This window comes from Sminthopsis crassicaudata, chromosome 4 (assembly GCF_048593235.1).
Source record: "Sminthopsis crassicaudata isolate SCR6 chromosome 4, ASM4859323v1, whole genome shotgun sequence".
NCBI classification, from domain to species: Eukaryota; Metazoa; Chordata; class Mammalia; order Dasyuromorphia; family Dasyuridae; genus Sminthopsis; species Sminthopsis crassicaudata.
In genome coordinates, this window is record NC_133620.1 from 452,574,615 (window position 1) to 452,593,149 (window position 18,535).

At 53.5% G+C, this 18,535-nt stretch overlaps 2 protein-coding genes across 7 annotated transcripts; one reads left to right on the plus strand and one right to left on the minus strand.

Annotated features, from left to right (window-relative positions):
• Window positions 1-1,701: 1,701 nt before the first annotated feature.
• On the minus strand, window positions 1,702-7,880 carry ABHD15 (abhydrolase domain containing 15). The gene is made up of 2 exons (XM_074263761.1): window positions 6,715-7,880; window positions 1,702-3,468 (listed from the first exon to the last, which is right to left on the minus strand). The coding sequence occupies exons 1-2, from the start codon at window positions 7,644-7,646 to the stop codon at window positions 2,940-2,942; spliced, it is 1,461 nt and encodes a 486-aa protein (XP_074119862.1). The 5' UTR covers window positions 7,647-7,880; the 3' UTR covers window positions 1,702-2,939.
• On the plus strand, window positions 6,992-16,025 carry TP53I13 (tumor protein p53 inducible protein 13). Of its 6 annotated transcripts, none has more exons than XM_074263764.1 (7): window positions 6,992-7,083; window positions 11,518-11,583; window positions 11,944-12,401; window positions 14,275-14,403; window positions 14,573-14,767; window positions 14,865-15,372; window positions 15,671-16,025. In XM_074263764.1, the coding sequence occupies exons 3-7, from the start codon at window positions 12,363-12,365 to the stop codon at window positions 15,817-15,819; spliced, it is 1,020 nt and encodes a 339-aa protein (XP_074119865.1). In that variant the 5' UTR covers window positions 6,992-7,083; window positions 11,518-11,583; window positions 11,944-12,362; the 3' UTR covers window positions 15,820-16,025. The 6 variants fall into 6 exon arrangements, with proteins under 6 accessions (XP_074119865.1, XP_074119863.1, XP_074119867.1 ...); XM_074263762.1 differs by lacking the exon at window positions 6,992-7,083 and adding an exon at window positions 10,989-11,188 and having other exon boundaries at window positions 11,944-11,985; XM_074263766.1 differs by lacking the exon at window positions 6,992-7,083 and adding an exon at window positions 11,169-11,188 and having other exon boundaries at window positions 11,944-14,048.
• The last annotated feature ends 2,510 nt before the right edge of the window (window positions 16,026-18,535 follow it).

Genomic DNA, 18,535 nt, shown 5'->3' on the forward strand with positions numbered 1-18,535 from the left:
CATTTTAGGTTTTCACTTTGCTTCTGCTCATGAGCCTCCAAGTGACCAAAAGAGGGCCTATAAATTGGTCATATGGACATTCAGTGCATTGAGAATTAATTCTGAGATGCTGACGTTTGCCTGCAAAATGCTTTCATCCTCCAGTTTCCCCAAGAGGTCATTCAAAATTATCTGCCTCGAGCTTGTCCAGCTTGTCTCAAGGTGACTGACTGTTTACTCAGGCAAAGTAGAAAGAGTAAGATCCCTTTGGGACTATGTCACCCAAACCTCATCTAACTATGGGAATGGCTCTGGAGCTGCAGCCCGCAGACTCGAGTTTCCTATGGGGGATCAGGAAGCTGAGAGGTGGAGAGGAAGCAACTTCCTCGCCCTGTGGACTTGGCAAGGGGTTGTGGATGGTTGTGGGTCTGAGGTTTTCCCACTTCCTTTCCTGGCCCCTATTTTTCTCCTCTGTGAAAGTAAGTGGATGGAACTAAGTGAGCCTGAAACTAGCTTCCAGCTGTGTGGTTCTGAGCCATGTCCTTCTGGCTCCCCCCGAGACCTGCCAGGGTTTGGACCACACTGGCTTTGGACTTTATCCTGATGTGACTTGTCACTGCAAATACCTGGGAAATCTGAAGGCAATTATAATTGCTTCTTTTCCTTTTTCAACTTCCTCTCCTTCCTTCTCTTCTGTTCTCTCCTCTTTCTTCTTTTCCTCATTCTTCTCTTCCAAAAAAAAAAAAAAAAATAACCAACGATGACGATGATGATTGGAAGACCTAAGTGAGTTATTACACCACTGTGCCTTTGGAAATGGGGCACAAATTGCATGAGCTTTTCTTGCTTGCTACAGCCACCAGGCTATTTCTGACTTTGCACCCAGCTTTGAATTACTGGTTGCCAAGGAGGAAAAAAAAAAAGTCTTGATAAAGGAAATGCTGATTCATTCATTCACTGAAGTGTTTGAGCACCTGCCATGGGCACAGCACTATGCTGGGCTACGTCAGAGCCACGACCGCCTACCTTCTCGCCCAGCCTTTTGTCAGAGTGACATGTGTGCCCCAGAACTGTTTGATTTATATTTCAGCTGCTTTTCCTGGCCTTTCCTGTCACTGGCTGAAGGTTAGAAGGTGACAGAATGGAGGGAGGAGGAGGAAGAGGAGGAGCAAAGGCCCATCTAACTCTCAAACAAAATTCCTCCTGAATGACCCAGCTCTGTCCATATCTGCAGCCTGGAGGTGTTTCTCGTACCCAGACAGATTACCGGATCCATTAGACCTCACCTCCAAAGAACTGCAGTAATCTGATCTGCAGAGCTCAGGTTCTGCCCCTAGGAATATCAGAGGCGAGCCTTTGTCTTGCGTGACTGTGGGCAAATGTGTTTCCCTTTTCAAAGCTCCTTTGTTGCTTTTTAGACCAGGATGTGGTTTGGTCACATCTGAGCAAACACTCTCCAGATCGCATGAGGGAGTACAGGGACAGGTTCAAAGAAAATCATGAGAAACGAGACCTCATGTCTTAGTGAAACGCGGTGTACCTTACAGGCTGTTGCAGACAAGGCTGTCTTCCCATCTGCAGCTGTTTCTTTCTGATTACCTCATAGAACAAAGCATCCCTTCACTGATGATGATTGTAAACCGGAGGAAGCAGGGATGCCTTCAAGCAGTCCTAAATTCAGTGTGAATGAACTTTCAAATAACTGGGACAGGAAAAAAAAAGACGATAAAATTGAGTTTTAATAAGACACTGGGTAGGCAGCAACCCCTCAAGGTTTTCCATTCACAGTACGGGTAATAACTTTCCCCTTTCTCCTAACCCTGGAATGGAGGAAAGTCTCTAGTGTCCATTTGAAGAAATAGGCAGAAAACCCTGGAGAGAAAAGAGACTTTTGAGTTTGTCTTTCCATCCTTATGTAAAATAATACGATCCTTTAAACTTAGCCCACAAGAGAGAAATGGGAGATTATGACCCAGCTTTCTTGGAATAGAGCAATCATGCCCCAAGACAGGAAAAGGTTCTTGAAAACCTAGCAGGAAATTGAAGAAGCTGGGTCACTTAAAGAAGTCCCAGCTGTGCCGGCAGCCCTTGATCCCGAGGATCCTGGCACCATCCCCGGGGCCTTCTCAGAGCAGGCCCCAGCCCTGGAGCCTTTGGTTAATGGTACCAAACCAGCCGGAGCTCAATTGGGAATTTTTATCCCATTTTCCTTACCCTCTGTTCTCTTCCTTGTCAGGAAGATTGTACAGGAAGGGAATGACAAGAAAAAGTCTGAAAGTGGGGATCTGAGGAGACCTAGAAAAAGATTCGTGTCTCTAACCCTCACATCTCCTTCTACCCCTCAGGTTCAAGGCTTAGGGGAGCCGCTCTACAGACCAGAATGAATGACTACCTAAAGGCCCTGTCTCCATTTGGGGGACCCCAGTTTTCTCTAATACAAATGAGGAGCTTATCCCTTGTCAAGCTGAAACAACTCCTGTATTCAGAACAGAACTTTCCAGGCGGAGGGAAAGGGGTGGGACTCAACACAGGATGTTTGCACTCAAGGCCTTGTAGTTCTTCCTACTAAGTGGCTAAAAGGCTGCCCTAGCCTCAGAAATCAGTTACAGAACATCACATGTGACTCCCAACATAAATGTGGCTGCTTACTGCTCCTGAGAAAATGGCTGCACTCCCTGCTCTGGCTTTTGGAATCCATGATGATGGGAAAAGATGGCAAGCCAGAATAAGATGTTTAGGGCAGGATGAATTGGAATGACCCCTTCTGCTTTGAGGACGTAGGAACAAGCCCCCACAGACTTTCACCCCCACTAAGAGACAAGAGGGATGATGGCTGCCCCCTCCAAAGCTGGCATCTTTCATTTAGGACCCAAGCTGATGGATGGAGGCAGCCAGCTTCCTTTCCCCATGAGGCATTGGGATCAGGGGCAGCAACAATGGGCGGGGGGTGTCTCTGCACTTCATTTTGTATATGAGCGCTTCCAGCTGAACATCTCCTCAAGTCGAGGGGAGGCCGGTGCCATCTCTCGCTTCTGCAGAGTAAATCGACGCCTCCGGCCTGCCAAGAAGGAGGATCGGTGGCGGGAAAGCCCCTTCACCCTCTCTTCTGATTGGAAGAATTCAATCAGAGCCTGGAAATACTCCAGGGTAGCCTCGTGGCTCCAAGCCGGGGAAGAGTCCTCCCTGAAAAAGCCACAGTGGCCTCCATGGCGGCTGAGCAGGAGAAAGAAGTAGGGGTTGTTCTGGAAGAGTTTGGTGGGCAAGGTTCGGCCTGGAGGGCCCCGAATGGGGTCATCAGCACTGCAAATGCATAGCACGGGCACCGCAGCCTCATCCACATCCCGGAGGGGGTCATTGTCATCCCAGTAGGTGTCCCAACTGATGGGGAGGTTCTTAGTCCGGCAGAAAAGGGCCTCCTCAAATTCCCGCAGAGAGCGGCTCATGAAGAGTTTGTCCGTGTCCACTATGTCATCTAGGGCTGTAGCATATCTGTCAATGACAAGATTATAAATTGAGGCAGAAGAACAACATAGTGGATTATTAGTTTCTCCTGCTTTCTTGAGATATTATTTTAGAATAGAATTCTTTTTTTTTTTAATTAAAGCTTTTTTATTTACAAAGCATATCATGGCTAATTTTTCCAACATTGACCCTTATATAACTTTCTGTTCCAATTTTTCCCCTCCTTCCCTCCACCCCCTCCCTTAGCTGGCAGGTAATCATTGGATTGGTAAACATGGATTGCATGTTAAATATGTTAAAATATGTCTTAGATCCAATATATGCATACATATTTATACAATTATCTTGTTGGGCAAGAAAAATCAGATCAAGAAGGAAGAAAAAGAAAAACTAAGAAAACGCTATGCAAGCAAGTAACAGAGAGAGTGAGAATGTTGTGTTGTAGAACAGAGGTTCTTAACCTGGAGTCTATAGACTCCTAAGGGAGATAGCTTTCAGGGAATCTGAAGTTGGTGGGGAAAAAATGACATGTTTACTTTCAGTAAATTGGTTTTCTTTGTAGTTCTATGTATTTTATATGCTTAAAAACATGATTATGAAATGTCCAAAGAGTCAGACACAAAAGAGGGTAAGTCCCCTTGTTCAACAAGTTTTAAATAATGTTTCCGGACTGCCAGAGCCATGCTTCTGATGATCCCAAATTGCAAATGATAAAGAGATCATTTCTGTTTGGGCTGGCTTGGGGTAGGCCAGAAAGCTCCAATACATACATAATATTTTCCTCCCAAACATTGTTTTTGGTGTTTTTGCTGCCTAACGTTGAACAGACTCTTTGATTGCTCTGACCTGGAAATCGGGGAACTCATTTTTTGTCATAAGGTCACACAGTGTGACCTTAGGCAAGTCCCTCTGTTTTTCTGATTTCCTTTATATGGTATTGAACTAAATAATGTCTGGGAATCCTTCCAGTTCTGATAACCTATGTATTTATGATCATCTTTGGGAGCAGATCCATTTACCTAGTGACATTTGGGCTGATGCTAAAAGTCATTTGCCTATCATGATTGTACGTGGCTTGGACATTTGGGGAAGATATTCCAAGAGGGAACTTGGGGGCAGAGGAGGCAGAGGAAGAATTCAGAATCTCCTGCAGTCTTCCAGGCAGAGTATCTGAAAGGAGACTCAGTGAAGTGTGCACGGATGACATCAGATTGCATTTGTTTCCAATTCAGACTCCCACAATGTGACAGTCACTTCTCAGGTGGGAACCAAGCAAGGATCAATGACATCTCTCTTCACCATAAGATTCAACTAGCTTCGAACCTGTCATGGACCATGGATGACCCGAGATAGATGTCATCTGCTGGGCCCCAAAAGGTTTGCCTCAGATGCTCAGCCCCAGACTCACTGACTCCAGGTACTTCCCACGCCTCTGAATTCCTCTACCCCATTTCCTCACCCCTGGTTTTGGAATGCTGTCTCAAGGTCAGGAGTGGTTGACTCTTGGTGGTGGAGAAGCACAGGGTAGCAGCTTTTATTACAAATCATATGGGCCTTGAAACCATGGCAACCAAGAAGGAAGGTGGACACCTGGGTCTCTAAACCGGATTTTCTGTTACCATGGCAGCCCTGTGGAGTACAAAGTTTGTTCTTCACAGTTTTTTTTTTTTTTTCCTTTTTAATCCTTTATTGAAAATATACTTTTTCTGCAGATTATTTTAGAAACATTTTTATCTTAAGTTTAAATTAAAACATTTTCCCCAACACGGTGAGCATGAAATAATGAATAAAGTACACAAAATTAAATTGAGAACATGCAAAACATTTTTTTTTGCTAGTAATTCCTTAGCATTTTGTGAACTTTTCTGCTACAATCTTGATAAAAATAAAATTTATTGCAGACATTTTTGGCATGCTAGATAACAGAAATGAACAATAGAGGTAAATGAATGACTGAATGAATGAATAATGAAAAAAGAGGGTATGAGACATACTGTGAAGAAGTTTTTACTCAGTTATAGGAAAGCAGAAATAAAATCATCAAGGGTAAGGAAATAGAATAGTCATTTCACCGGTGTGAAGAACTCTCAGGTAAGGAAATTTCCTCTTGCCAATGAATGTTTAAAAAAAAAACACAAAAAAACAAACAAAAAACAAAATAAAACAAACAAACAAAAAACCAATCCCTCTGCAATATAGGATCACAGGAAGTTGCCTAAAACACTGAGAAATTGCATGTCTTGCTCAGTTTTACACAGTCAGTGTAAACTAAAGTGAGGTTTAAATTCAAGTGTTCCTGAGTTCAAGGCCAATTTCTTATCCATTATGCCATACTGATTTTCAGTTGGAAGGAATGGGACGCCACCTTCCTCACTTCTATAAATTGCCAGTCATTGGGGAAGCATTATTAAATACAGGCCATGTGCAAAGCTCTATGGCTCTAATACAGATGATGTGTTCTTCACAGTTTTGAGAGGGGGAGGGAAAAGTGGGAAGAGAAAGACAATGGGAAAAAGGAGGCAGAAAGGGTTTTTTTGTTTTTGTTTTTGTTTTTAACCTTTTTAACCTTTTATCCATATTGACAACTTATCTGCTGTGGAAACTCCCTCCCCTCCTCCAAGGTTGGGGACATGGACCCCCCTCTATTGAGAAGTACCCACCCACCAGTTCTGCAGGGATCAAAAGACTCAAGGGAATTGAAGAACATTAGAAGGAAAAAGGGACTTTAAGAGTGCTTCCAGTCTGACCCTCTCATTTTCCAAGGTAGGATGCTTAGGCTGGAGAGAGGAAGTGACTGAAGCTCACCCAACCAGTCGGTGACTTAGCTGGGACACCCTGTCCAACCTCTGTGGGGCATCTGCCTCGGTCTAAGGATGATTCATCTTGTGGGTGCCATTTCCTGCCCTCCTCTGCTGCCAAGCTGGGTCAAAGCTCCTCCCCTCCGCCGACCCTCCAGTTTTGGACAGCCCCGACCTGCTTGCTCAGCATCCAGGATGCTCAGAGCCTGAGACCAGTGTGGATTAAAACGGGATTAGACACCGCCCAAAGTTTGAAAACCAGGGAGCACGGACTAGATCGCCTGCTTTCCCGCCGCGGGCGCGCGGGCACAACTCGGCCCAGACTTTCCCTAAGGCCCGACACCTGTTTGAGACTTGGTGCGTTTCCCCGGCAGCCCAGCTAGGGACGGGGGCGGGGCGGGGGAGCCAATCCGCCCCCACCGCCGCCTCCGCTGCCGTCCGGGCCGCTCCGGCGCCTTTTGCCCGGGGTACCCACCTGCTGAGAGTGATTTTCTGGTGCAGCAGGAAAGCCCTTTCGTAGAGCCAGGGGAGCCCGTCCTCAAACCACTCCCGGCAGCGGAGCACGGGCGAGATGCAGGCTGCTCCCGTGGCGTAGCTGGAGGACCCGCACTCCCCCAGGTAGGACAGCAGCAAGGCCGAGCCCGAGCCTTCGCTGACCAGGAACAGGGGCGCCGCGGGCTGTCTGAAGCGGATGTAGGTGACGGCCTCCTTGAGATCCGAGGGGTCCCCGAACGTCTGCAGCTGGGTGTTGAGCAGCGGGCAGCCCTGGTGGCCCCTTCGGTGGAAGATGACCGGGTAGTAGCCCTTCTCCAGGGCCAGGAGGCAGAGCTGCACCACGTTGCGGGTGAGGAGCCCCCACGAGTTGGGGATGACCAGCAGGACCGGCGGGGAGCTGTGGGCCTTCGTCACCATCTGGGGGTTGGGGGTCCAAGGCCCCACCACCCAGTCCAGGGCCACCAGCCCGTTGTCGGCCAGCTGAAGGTTCTCGCGGGCCAGCTGGAGCCCGCGGCCTGGCGGGAGCACGAAACGGTACAGGGTCTGGAGGTGCGGCCCGGACAGCCACGAGCCGCGCGCAGGCTCGCGCAGGGCCACGGACCTGCGGAAGGTGCGCAGCAGAAGGTGGGCCAGCGCCGAGCGCTTGAAGATGAGGCGGCAGCCCCCGGCCACCAGCTCCTGGCCCTTACTGAAGCCGTCCCAAAAGGCGGCCCTGTCCCCCTCTTGCTCCTCATTCTCTTCCTCTTCTTCCTCGTCGTCCTCTTCTTCCTCCACCACCTGTCCCTTGGTGCCCTCCTGTCTCCTGGGCGCCGGCTCCTTGCCGGAACCGTCAGGGAATCGCCCCCGCCATCGGGCCAGCAGGCAGAGCAGGCTCAGGACAAGCAGGGCGAGGGCGGGGCCCCAGGCTGGCATGGCGCGTGCGGAGCGGGCTCCGGGTCCGAGGGGGAGGGAGCGGGCTGCCGCGCGGAGCCAGACGGGCCGTGGCCGCGAGCGTCCGCCCCCTCGGAAATCTGCGAGCTCGGCGCCGGGCCGCGGCGGACCGCGGAGCCCGAGAGCCCTCCCGCGTAGGGGGCCCTGGCTCCCTATTGGCCCGGCCTCAGAGCCGCAGCCAGTTCGGGGCCGCCCGCCCCCACCCCGCCCCCCCGCCCGTCCTTTGTACAGTGATTGCGGCTGGCGGGAGTGTGGGCCGAGGGGGCGCCCGGAGCTGGGCGGGGCGCGGTCTCGCCTGCCTGCCGGAAGGGGCCATGGGTAGGAAGGTGGTGCCAACTGGGCGGCGTAGGGAGGGCGTGCGGCCCTGCTCGTGCCTGCTCTGAGGGATCCCAGATAGACTCCGGGGAGCTGCGGGAACTCCCCCGCTTCTCCCAGGGCACCTTCCCGTTATCCCACGTATGTTGGACTGCCTCGGTGCAGGCCCAGCCGTGAGGGTGGAGGAGGGGACCCAGAAAAGTTCGAGGGCAGCGTCCGAGGGCCCGGCCTCCCTCCTACCCACTGGAAAAGTGAGGGAGCAGGGCTGGGGGCGGCCGGGCTGCGGCTGGCTGGCCTCCACGCCGTCCCTCAGTCCGAGCCACTGCAGGAGCTGCCTCCCCTCCCTCCCTTCCCTGTCGTCCTCTCCGGACCCAGGCTCTCTGCCTGGTCTTGGACCTCGGGCTTTGGGCTCGGCAGCCACGGTCCACAGGGCAAGTGGGAGCTAGAGAGCTTAGGGGCCGGGAGAGGCTACTGTCTCAAAGCTGGGACGAGAGGAGTGCTTGAGGGCTGAATGGAAGAGAGGACAGCAAGATTCAAAAGCCAAAGTCGTCAAAGACGGATCGGGGATTGTTAGGGTGAGAGCGGGTCTCCACAGTCCTTAGAGAGACCTTGACCTCAAAAAGAAAGCTCCTATAAAGACTTCGGGGAGAGAGGACCCAATGAAGGCCCTGACGGCAGAAAAAGCACCGAACACGGAAAAATTCTCACACTACGAGCCTCGGAAAGGGAGCTGCCATTGTCAGACCTTGTGGGGAGATCCCCAAAATGCCGGGCCCTAACTGAACTCTCAGAGGCCTCTGTGGAGAGAGTACCCAAAACGATCCTGGCCCCAGAGAGCTCTCACAGACAGACTCTTGTAAAGAGAGTCCTCCACGGGGAGCGAGGTGGCGCAGTGGACAGAGCACCAGCCTTGACGTCAGGAGGACCCGAGTTCAAATGTGGTCTCAGACTTCTCAGACTTCCTAGCTGTGTGACCCTGGGCAAGTCACTTAACCTTAATTGCCTCAGGGAAAAAAAAAGCCCTTCACAGAAAGTGGGACCAGACAGAGACGTGTAAAGAGAATTCCTGATAAAGCTTTGGGATGCCCTGTAGAGAACGAAGTCCTCTTTGGGCAGGAGGTCTCCCTAGGTCGGGGGTCTAAGAATTGCTAACCAAGGTGGAGGGGGCAAGGCAACCTCCTGTGTTGGGGGAGGGCAGGGTCTCTTGGCTTGAAAGAATTGTATTGCCTTCCCTTGGATCACCGCCATGAATCCTTCCTTAGATTTTAATAGAGCTTGTTGGCCGAAGCAGGGACCAAGGGAAAGGGAGCGTAGGCAGGCCAGAGGGCAAGCTCCCCTATTTAGGGGCCAATCTTGCTGGCTGCCTGCTCCATATCACTAGGACAAAGTCCAGCTCCCTCCATCCCTAGCAAACATCCGTATCCACAGTAATGGTGTAGAGTGTGTGGGGAGATCGGCTGGCAAAGGGGATGGGAGGGAAATATGAGATACTGGGCCTTCTCTAGCCCCCTCCCCCAGGCTGTGGATCGGTGCTCTGGACGAGGGATTCCCACGGGGTGGAGAGGCAACTTCCACTGCAGCCAGGAATTTACAAGAGGGTGGCTCCTCTGGGCACGACCCCTAATAGGACCAGCCCGGTCCAGAGCCCGGTGATTGGCTCCTCCCTGCTCTTCATCTTTCCCCTCCACACCCCTGCCCTCACACACTTTGTCCCAGCCGATTTTGCAATCCGGGTGGGGGAGTTCGAGACCAGTGGTTTGGGGATTGGATCCCGGACGTTGGGGGGAGGGGGACCTTGTGGGACCGGAGCTTGGGGGAGCTGCAGCAACAGTACCAAGAATTGTGTAAGAGCCGTAGCTTTTCACACTTTAACGCTGCACTGTTGGAGACGCTGGAGCCTCGCGTGGCATCTCGTTTTGTGGCTGACGGCGCTTGAACACGTAGTGTTTGAAACGCTGTAACCACAGGAGCCAGCGTTTTCCAGCACTTTAAGGTTCTGGAGGCGCTTGACCGGAATTACCTGATTTTGTTCCCACAACCCCCTGCGGAGGATTTGGTGCTTTTATAATTCTCATTTATTCTGAGGAAACTGAGGCAGACGAAGGAGAAGTGGCCTGCCTCACGTCTCACAGTGGGTGCTGAGCCCTTTGGGGGCCGTGAGGAGCCTCCCTGCCTTCACCCGGACGAAGTAACGAGGATGACATTTATAAAGCGCTTCGAGGCGTACAAAGCGCTACATTTGTGTGTTTCACCCGGGGCTGGGCGAGGCTGCGATCATGGATCCCCATCTTATGGGAAAGGAAACAGGCTGAGGGAGCAGCATAGGTTGGCCCGGACTCCGGCGAGGCTCTCTTTCCCAGGAGGTTCCTAGAGATTCCGGCAAAAACCTTTCTTTTGCCTGCGGGGCAAAATCTAAACGCTTCCACTCCTCCCAACCCCTCCCAGCGCGCACAGCCAACTGTCCCCGCCCCCCCCCCCAGCCACTAGAGACTGCGCGTGCGCAAATCCCTCTCCTACCCTCCCACCTGGCATTGCATCCCACAGCTTCAACGCAAGCGCCATTTTTCTCTCCTTATGCTCCTCTCCTCATGCTCCTCTCCCCTCCCCAGCAACTCGGCGGGTCTCGCCCAGTTCCCCTCAACGTGACCCCGCCGAGCTGGCGTCACGGCTCGCGGCCGGCCAGATATTTTGTAGCTGCTCACCGCTCCTCCCTCCGCCCTCACGCACACGCACACGCACACGCTCATTTCTCCCCTTCCACCGCAAAATCCAGCGTGAGGAGCGTATGAAGGGGGCGGTGCCTGAGGGCGTGATCTGGGGCCCAGACTCACCTGAGGCGGGGCCAAATCGGGGGGCGGGGCCAGGAGCGAAGAATCTCAGTCCGCCACCTTCGTTAACCGCGCAGCCCGAGAGCAGGGCGGGGCCCTTTGGGGGTGCTCCGGAGGAGGAGCACCGTAGGGGGCGGGGCGATAGGCGGGCAGTTTGTCCATTGAACGGGCGGGGCGCGAGGCAGGGGCGGAGCCAGGAAGTGGGGCGGGGCCAGAGGCCGGGCCAGCGGGGCCAGCTCCCCGCTGAGGTAGTCCTGGACTTTGGCGGGGATGGGGGCGCCCCTCTGGCTGCAGCCGCTGTTGCCGCCGCCGCCGCCGCTGCTGTTGCTTCTGCTGCTGCTGCCGGCGCTGCTCTGCGGGGCCGCGCGCGGTCTCAGGGCGGTAAGTCTGCCCTGTGCCCCGATTCGGGCACTGCCACCCCCTCCTCTGAGATCTCCAAGTGTCCCCGCCTCGGTGCAGAGGCTGGGCAGGAGGACCCAGGAAAGCGTTCCGAGGCCCCGCCTCCGCATCGTCAACCTTTGACTTGGGCTCTGCCAACCTGGAGCCCCATTTCCGAGAGTGGGGAAACTGAGTCCGGAGGGCACCTTCCGGTGAAGCTTGGGACCCCGCGCCCCGGGCAGACTGGGAGGAGGAACACCAGAGAGGGGAGCGTGGGGGGGAGGGATTCCTTCCAGACGGATCGCCCCAATTCTCTGCCTCTGGGTTTGCAGGTCCCGGCTGAGCTGGCCCAGGACAGGGTGCGGTGCCCGGGAGAGCTGTGGCCTCTGCCCCAAGAGGTAGGACCCTCCCTTGCATAGGTGTATGTAGGGCCCAAGGTGAAGGCGTCCACCCCCATTCTGAGGGCTGGAGAGGCAGCTGAGCCCAAAGCCTCCGGTCTCTGGCCCGGTTCCCCGTTCTGCGGTGACGCCCCCTTCCGGCTCTTTCTGAGAACTCCAGGAGACCCTGCTGTCCTTCAGGGACTGATTTCTCCAGAGCCAACTCTGACCGAGGCACCCGTTACAAAGCTCCTTAAGGAGCGTTTCCTGGAATGCCTTTCCCTGCCCCTTCCCATCTCTCCCCTGGCCAAAAGTTAAACCCTCCTCCCCAAACACCCAGAGTGCTCCCGAGTCCCAAACTTCCTCCTCCTCTTCTCACAGGTGTCTCCGAGAATAACCAAGACTTGGACGGGCCCAGGGCAGGTAGGGGCCGAGCCGCCACCCACAGCATGGTGGTGACGGGCAAGGCCGATGCTGCTTCTTTCATCCTGTGTCACTAACTCTATTACCCATAACCCTGGGGTTCGGACCCTCTGCTCGGCCGAACTAATCCACCCCGTGCCCTGCCACCCGTATGGGGCACCGGCATGGTGAGTGAGTGCTTCCTGACTGCCTGGCCCGGAGCCGGGGGCGGGGCCTCGTGAGCTGGACAGACCTGGAACCGAGTCAGCCACTCCCGGGTTCTCGTCCCTGTCCTGCCTCCCCCTGCCCCGGACAAGCCTCTGCCTGGCATATTGATGAGAGAATGTGTGGGAAAGTTCTTTAAAAAGAGCCCTATTCATTTCTGAGAATGGATCTCTATGGAAGTCACTCAGCATCTCGGAAACCTTTTTTCCAGTGTAAGCCCACGGTTAACCCTGTTACCTTTCCGGGCCTTCCCCTTCGTTTGTACCACTGCTGGCCGAGAGGTCCCTGGCGCTTCAGAACCGCTATTACAGCACTCCCCCGGGGAACTCTACCTTTCCCCCTTCTAAGGCTGATGCCTGGGAGAATCTTCCCCCAACCTTTCATCCTATCATTCCTCTTCTCAGAAATTCCTGATTTCCTGTGGCGGCTTTGCTTGGCCCGGCATGGTTCGCTCCCTGGCGACCCATCCAGTCTAGCCAGACCGGGCTCATTTTTTTCATGCTCCGCTGCCTCCTGATATTTGTCATTCTTGACTCTCTCCCCTCTGCATCTATCCAAATCCTCTCTCCCTCAATGAATGAAGTTAGTACATGCTGTGTACTCGTGGGGAGACGGCACATAAAAGAGGGCTGATCTGGAGAGGGATCCCAAGAGCTCTGTAGGACGGGGCAGTTAGAAAGCCTGCTTCTCCTCCGTCCCCTTCACCCCAAACTGCTCTTTGAACCCTAGCAACAAAGGAGAAGTTCACACACTTTCTCTCTTCCACCTCTGCTTGTCTTTAACTTTGTGTCTTCACTAGAGCCTTCTTTCTTCCAGAGGCAGTGTTTATTACAGCTTTTCTCCTCCATAGTAAGTTATTGAGTAACTTAGAATTTATTGAGGTGTTTAAGTCAACACCATGGGGTGGGCAGCCTTATGTCTTGCTGAGCCTTCTGTTTGAATATTGCTGGAACTTTTGAATAAATAGAAGACAGGCTTGGGCTTCCGCTGAGCTGATCACTTTGGTCCTTAATTTGCACAACTAAATAATTTAAAGCTCAGGCAAATCAGCCTGGGCCTTATGTCTGAGCAGGTCTGACCTTCCCCGGGTTAATGCAATGACCTCTTAATGGACCTCTCCGTCTCCCCTACCCCCTTCAGTCTCTCCTTCCTACAGGGGCCAAACATCTTCCTAAGTACACCTGAGTGCACCTCTCAGAGGCACCTCAGTGTGGTCCCTTCACATTCCTCCAGAATAAAGTCTAAACTTAGGTTGACATTGAAGACCCCATATGAGCTGATGCCTCCCTATTTTCCCCTCTTTCTCCTTTTTCTTCTCCACATGTTCTATATTTCAGTCAGTGGAATTTGCCTCTGTCCTCTGCAGACATCGTGAGCTTTCTTTCTTCCTAGATTTCCATCCCCCTCGCCCTCCATCTGTAATGCTTCTCCCTCCATTCCCCCATTGAAATCCTGCCCATCTAACAAAGTGCACCTTGAGGGCCATGGCCTTTACAAATCCTTCTTGCATCCTCATCCAAGTGCTCTTCTGTGCACATTACATATGTGAATGTCGTGCCCATGCTCTTTCTCCTGTTTCCTGAATGCTGTGGACCAGATCTCCTCTACCTTTTATCTCCCCCTAAAAACAAAGCCTGGCACAATTTTGTTCATGGTAGCATCTTTCAAGTATTGAATGAAAACATGAATGAATGTCCGTGGGGAGCTTAAAATCCAGAGAGAGCCACAGCAATCTAATCAGTGAAGACATTTTATTTGGAACAATACCAAGGACAGAAAGGGTAAAAGAGTGGTCTGAGTTTGGTGGATTGGAGAAAATGGAGTTCTGAAGGAGGGGGAGCGAGTCCCAGAAAGAAAGGGTGAGTAGAAAGGGAAGGCTCCATCAGGCAGAAGTGAAAGAGCTGCCGGGAGAGTGGGGAGGCAGGACAACTGGCTGGGCCCTGGAGGAAATAGCTCCCACTATCAGAATATCGGTGAACGTCGGAGAAATGACCTTCCCCATGCTTCCATGGCTCATAAAGGAGGGACAGAAAGCCCTGGGTCTGGGTGCCCAGGCTTGAGCCTGAGCTAGAGCCCTTCCCTCAGGGCAGAAACATTACTTTCCTGTACCACCCCTGTGTCCACCCCTGGCTGAAACTCCAGTTTGCCCTTCTGGCCTGCGTCTGTGTACCCCGGCCCATATTGATCCCTCATCTGGGCCTCACTCAGCAACGGGTGAGTAGCTTGGGACTCGGCAGGGGAGGGGGGAGGTCTGGATGTTGGTGGAAAGGGGTGTCTCTGGTTGTGAACAGGAGATTCTCAGAGAAACCCTTCTCTTGGGAGTGCAGGTAAAGTGGGCGCTAAAATGCCCCGCCCACGCCTGTGCTGGCGGTGTCTCTTACAGCCTCTTGTACTGGTTGCGTGGGGGACATCGCTTGAGATGGCCCGAGTAGAGCCAGCCTGGGCAGCCCACTGGCTGAAGAAGAGGAGGAGAAGGGGGAAACGGAGAGCCTGGCCCCTCCCTTCCAGTGCCCCCTGGGTTCAGTGGGCAGAGCTCACCCTAGGCAAGAATCGCCTGTGCCCAAGAGGGAGTGCGCAGGTGAGGCCCGTGGTGGGAGCCTCCACCCGCCGTCTGGGGCGGATCTTAGACCGAGGGAACAGGGAGGTGACTTCTGTTCCTTGTGGCTCTCTCACAGGCCCTGGCTACAGCCTTTGCCCTGCGGAGCTGGCGCCCCCCTGGGGAACGGATTAAGTCCTGGGGTCCAGAGTACATTCTCGGAGCCAAGAGGAGGGGACTTCGAGCCGCCCTCGGTTCCCTGCCTGCAGCCCCTGCTACCAGGGCCCCTCCGCACTCGGCAGGGCTCCGCAGGCCTGTCACACACAGCCCCCGGAAGGCCGGGGATAGTCCCATGATGGCCAGTCCTCAGAGAGGGGGAGAGAACAATGACTCCCGAGCAGACCACGGAAGCCCCGGGGGTTGCGTTTGCCCGGGGCAGCCCTCTCCGGCCCCCCGGGCAGCCCCTTCCCGGCCGGCCCGGGCTCCCACCCCGCGCACAGAGGAGGCTGCGTGGGCAGCCACGGCTTTGACTTTCCTGCTGGTGCTTCTCACGCTGGCCACGCTCTGCACACGGCTGCACCGAAACTTCCGTCGAGGGGAGAGTATCTATTGGGGGCCGCCGGCGGACAGCCAGGACACCGTGGCAGGTGAGGGCCCCTGCCTCGGTCCCCTTCCCCACACTCAGAGGGCCCGAGGTCACCTATTCCCCGAGCTTTTTCTTCCCCGAAGGCCCTAGGCCGTCCCCCACCTTTAGAGCTCTTCCCCAAGCGTCCTTCTCCAACCCTTGCTAGTTCTCCATCCCCTACCCTTGGCCGCCCCTCCACCCCTAGTTCTCCCCGCCCTGTTCCTCCCCAGCCACCGGTGGCCCCTCCCCCGGCCCCTTGGAGCCCCCTCCCCTGACCCCGATCGCCCTCTTTCACCCACCCGCTGCCTGCCTCCCCCCAGCCGTGCTGAAGCGGAGACTGCAGGCCGCCGGCCCCCGAAGACCCAAGCGCTCCCGTCGGAGACCCCTCCTCCCGCCGGGCCCCGACCCGGAAGGAGGCGGCCTGGGCCCGGACTTCGGGAGCGGTGACAGTGACTGCTCCTCGGCCTGAAGGCTGGCGGGCTCCGCCGAGGAGGAGGAAGGCAGGGCAGGGCAGGGCAGGGGAGGGGCCGGCCCCAAGCCTGGCTCCTCCCCGCCTGGGGTCACCCTGCCACGTGGACGGCGCCCGGCTGGAGCCTCTGCTGGACAGTCGGGACGGTGCAGGCTCCTCCCCGGGCGGGGCCCGCTCCCTGAACTTTTAATTAAATTATTTTAGTAGATTTCCGCGGCTTTTTCGTTCTCCGGCCCGGACTCGGCCGCCCCCTTCCCCTCCCCCACCCCACGCCCTCCTTCAGGGGGCGCCCCAGCTTCGGACTAAAGGGAGGCCGTTGGGAGGCCCGTGTCCTGGTTTTTGGCTTTGGGCCCAGGCCCGTGATTGATTGACTGGGAGGGAACTCCGTTTGTGCCGGGGGTGGGGCGCGTGGCCCGAGGGTTCGGATTTTGGGGCCAGGCCGGGCTCCCTAGGCCGCTAACTTCCGTGGGGCTGCGCCAGCTGCTGGGGCGCGCTGTCCCAAAGCCAGCTGTTTCGGACTAGTTATTTCTCTCCCCATCTTCCCCCCTCCCCCCCCCCAGTTAGCGTTTATAGCATGCGTCTTTTGAAAGCCCTTTATCCGCACCGGCCGCCGCAGGGAGCAGGTGCTATTACACAGGAGGAAACTGAGGCAGGCGCGTGTTGTGGGCTGCCCAGGGCCACCAAGTCCGAAGTTTACTGACGCCGAGTCCAGGTCCAGCACTTTATCCACTGGGCCCCTAGCTTTCTCAGTCATTTAGAGTCCTCCCTGACCCAGAATGCCACGAATAAAAAGGGGGAGAGGGAGGGCGCCCAGGAAAACTTACCAATTCCAATACCTAGAGGCACAGGGGGTTCTTCAGCCGCAGTCCCCCACCTCTGGAGAGAAATCTGTACATCTTCTCATCTGGTCTCCTGAAGTCACAACTGTTCATTCCAATGACTGTTTTCCATTTTTGGTGCGATTCTTTCCACGTACACATTCAAGCCTCCGATTGCCTCTTAAGGGGGGCCACTCATCCCCAGTTCCTGATTTCATGGGGGGGGGCCCTTAGCAAAAATTAATTACCTTTCATCATCCTCACCTGGGGGTTGTCAAATGATCAGTGCATTGTGCAGAAATGCAATCTAAATGCAGCTAAACCTCTCCCCAGGCGTGACTTCTGGGCTTCTGGCAACTGAGGGGGATCCTTTATTGATTGACATGGACTGGGCGTACCTTCAAGTTTGCCAAGTATTTAAGAATATTTTCTTTGGATTTCAAAATTCTTTCGGGTTAGCTACCTAGGATTAGCTCCATTTTACAGATGAGACTGAGGAGGAAGGAGTGAAGTGCCTTACTTTCTCTGCCTGGGATGATACCCTTTAGAATACTTCCAATATATCAGGTTTTCCCTGCTCTCTGTTCTCCCTATCCTCTTCTGGCCGTATCTTGGGACCCTTCCTCATAATGTTTGTCTTCTGGTTTATCAAAACCCTTCTTACAACGTGCCCCAAACTAAGCCTGGAACCAGAGAGAAGGCAGGGCCAGGCCAGGGGACAGCAGAGCTATCAGCCAACCTGCAGCCCCATGTGCTGCTAACCCCTGCAGCTTGGCGTTCCAACAGCTGCTGTTGGAGACTTAGCTGCAGTAACCAGGAACTCAGACGAAAATGATGAGACAGGAAATCGCTCAAAAATGCTAACCCCTTGTGTGACCCTGGGCAAGTCACTTAACCTCAATTGCCTCAGCAAAAAAAACAACAAAAAAGTATCTCCCTCAGGTGACAGTTTCTGAAATTCTACCAAAATCTAGGGAGGAACATTAAGGAATATCAGTTCAGAAAAGGTGTCAGGTGACAAGATGAATGGATCAAGTGAAGCCTTGGAATTATCTTTAACCTTAAAGGTAATGTTACTTAAAAAAAAAAAAAGGAAGAAATCTTAACCAAACCAGCAGATTATCACAAAAAGTAAAGTGTGACCAGGTGGTGCAGTGGGCAGAGCAACAGTGCTGGAGATCCAAAAGGTCTGAGCTCAAATGCCGTGTTAGATACTTACTAGCTCTGTGGTCCTGGATAACTGATTAGCCTCAGTCTCTTCATCTGTAAATAACATCTCTGGGGCACGTGGTAGTCACCCCATAAACGTTAGTGATTATCCCAGATTGGACCTGGCATTGGCAGCAGGCCGTCCTAACCTTTTCCCACTAGTGCAGGACACTGGCACCTTCTCTGTGACCGCAATCAGAGAAAACTGAAGATCTTCAAAGAAATCAATGCAGCCATCATAACAAAGCAAGCCACTGATTGGGGAAAGGAATAAGCCTGACAAGGTTTGGATATCTAGGACACATAGAGAAATAATGCAGCACATAACCCTGAGATCCCGCCCTAGAAAAGTGATTAACAGATATAAAAAGTTCTTAAAAGAATTACCACATGAAAGATAATTCTAAATTACTAGTAGTAAGAGGAATGCAAATCAATTTGTGGTTAATATATGGAAAAGATTCTTACCTAGGGGCTGTGAGCATCTTTTAATATTCTGACTACAACTTTGATATTGATTTCCTTGATAAACCTATGGATTTTCTTCAAGGGGATATTGAGTAAGGTCATGGGGAGTCTCCAGACTTAGTTTGTTCTAGGAGGGGGCTAGTTCCTCCCTTAGGAGGAAGGAGGTATTTCTGTTCATGGGATGAGGTTTAGCAGGACTTAAGAGCCTGGCATTTCAGAGA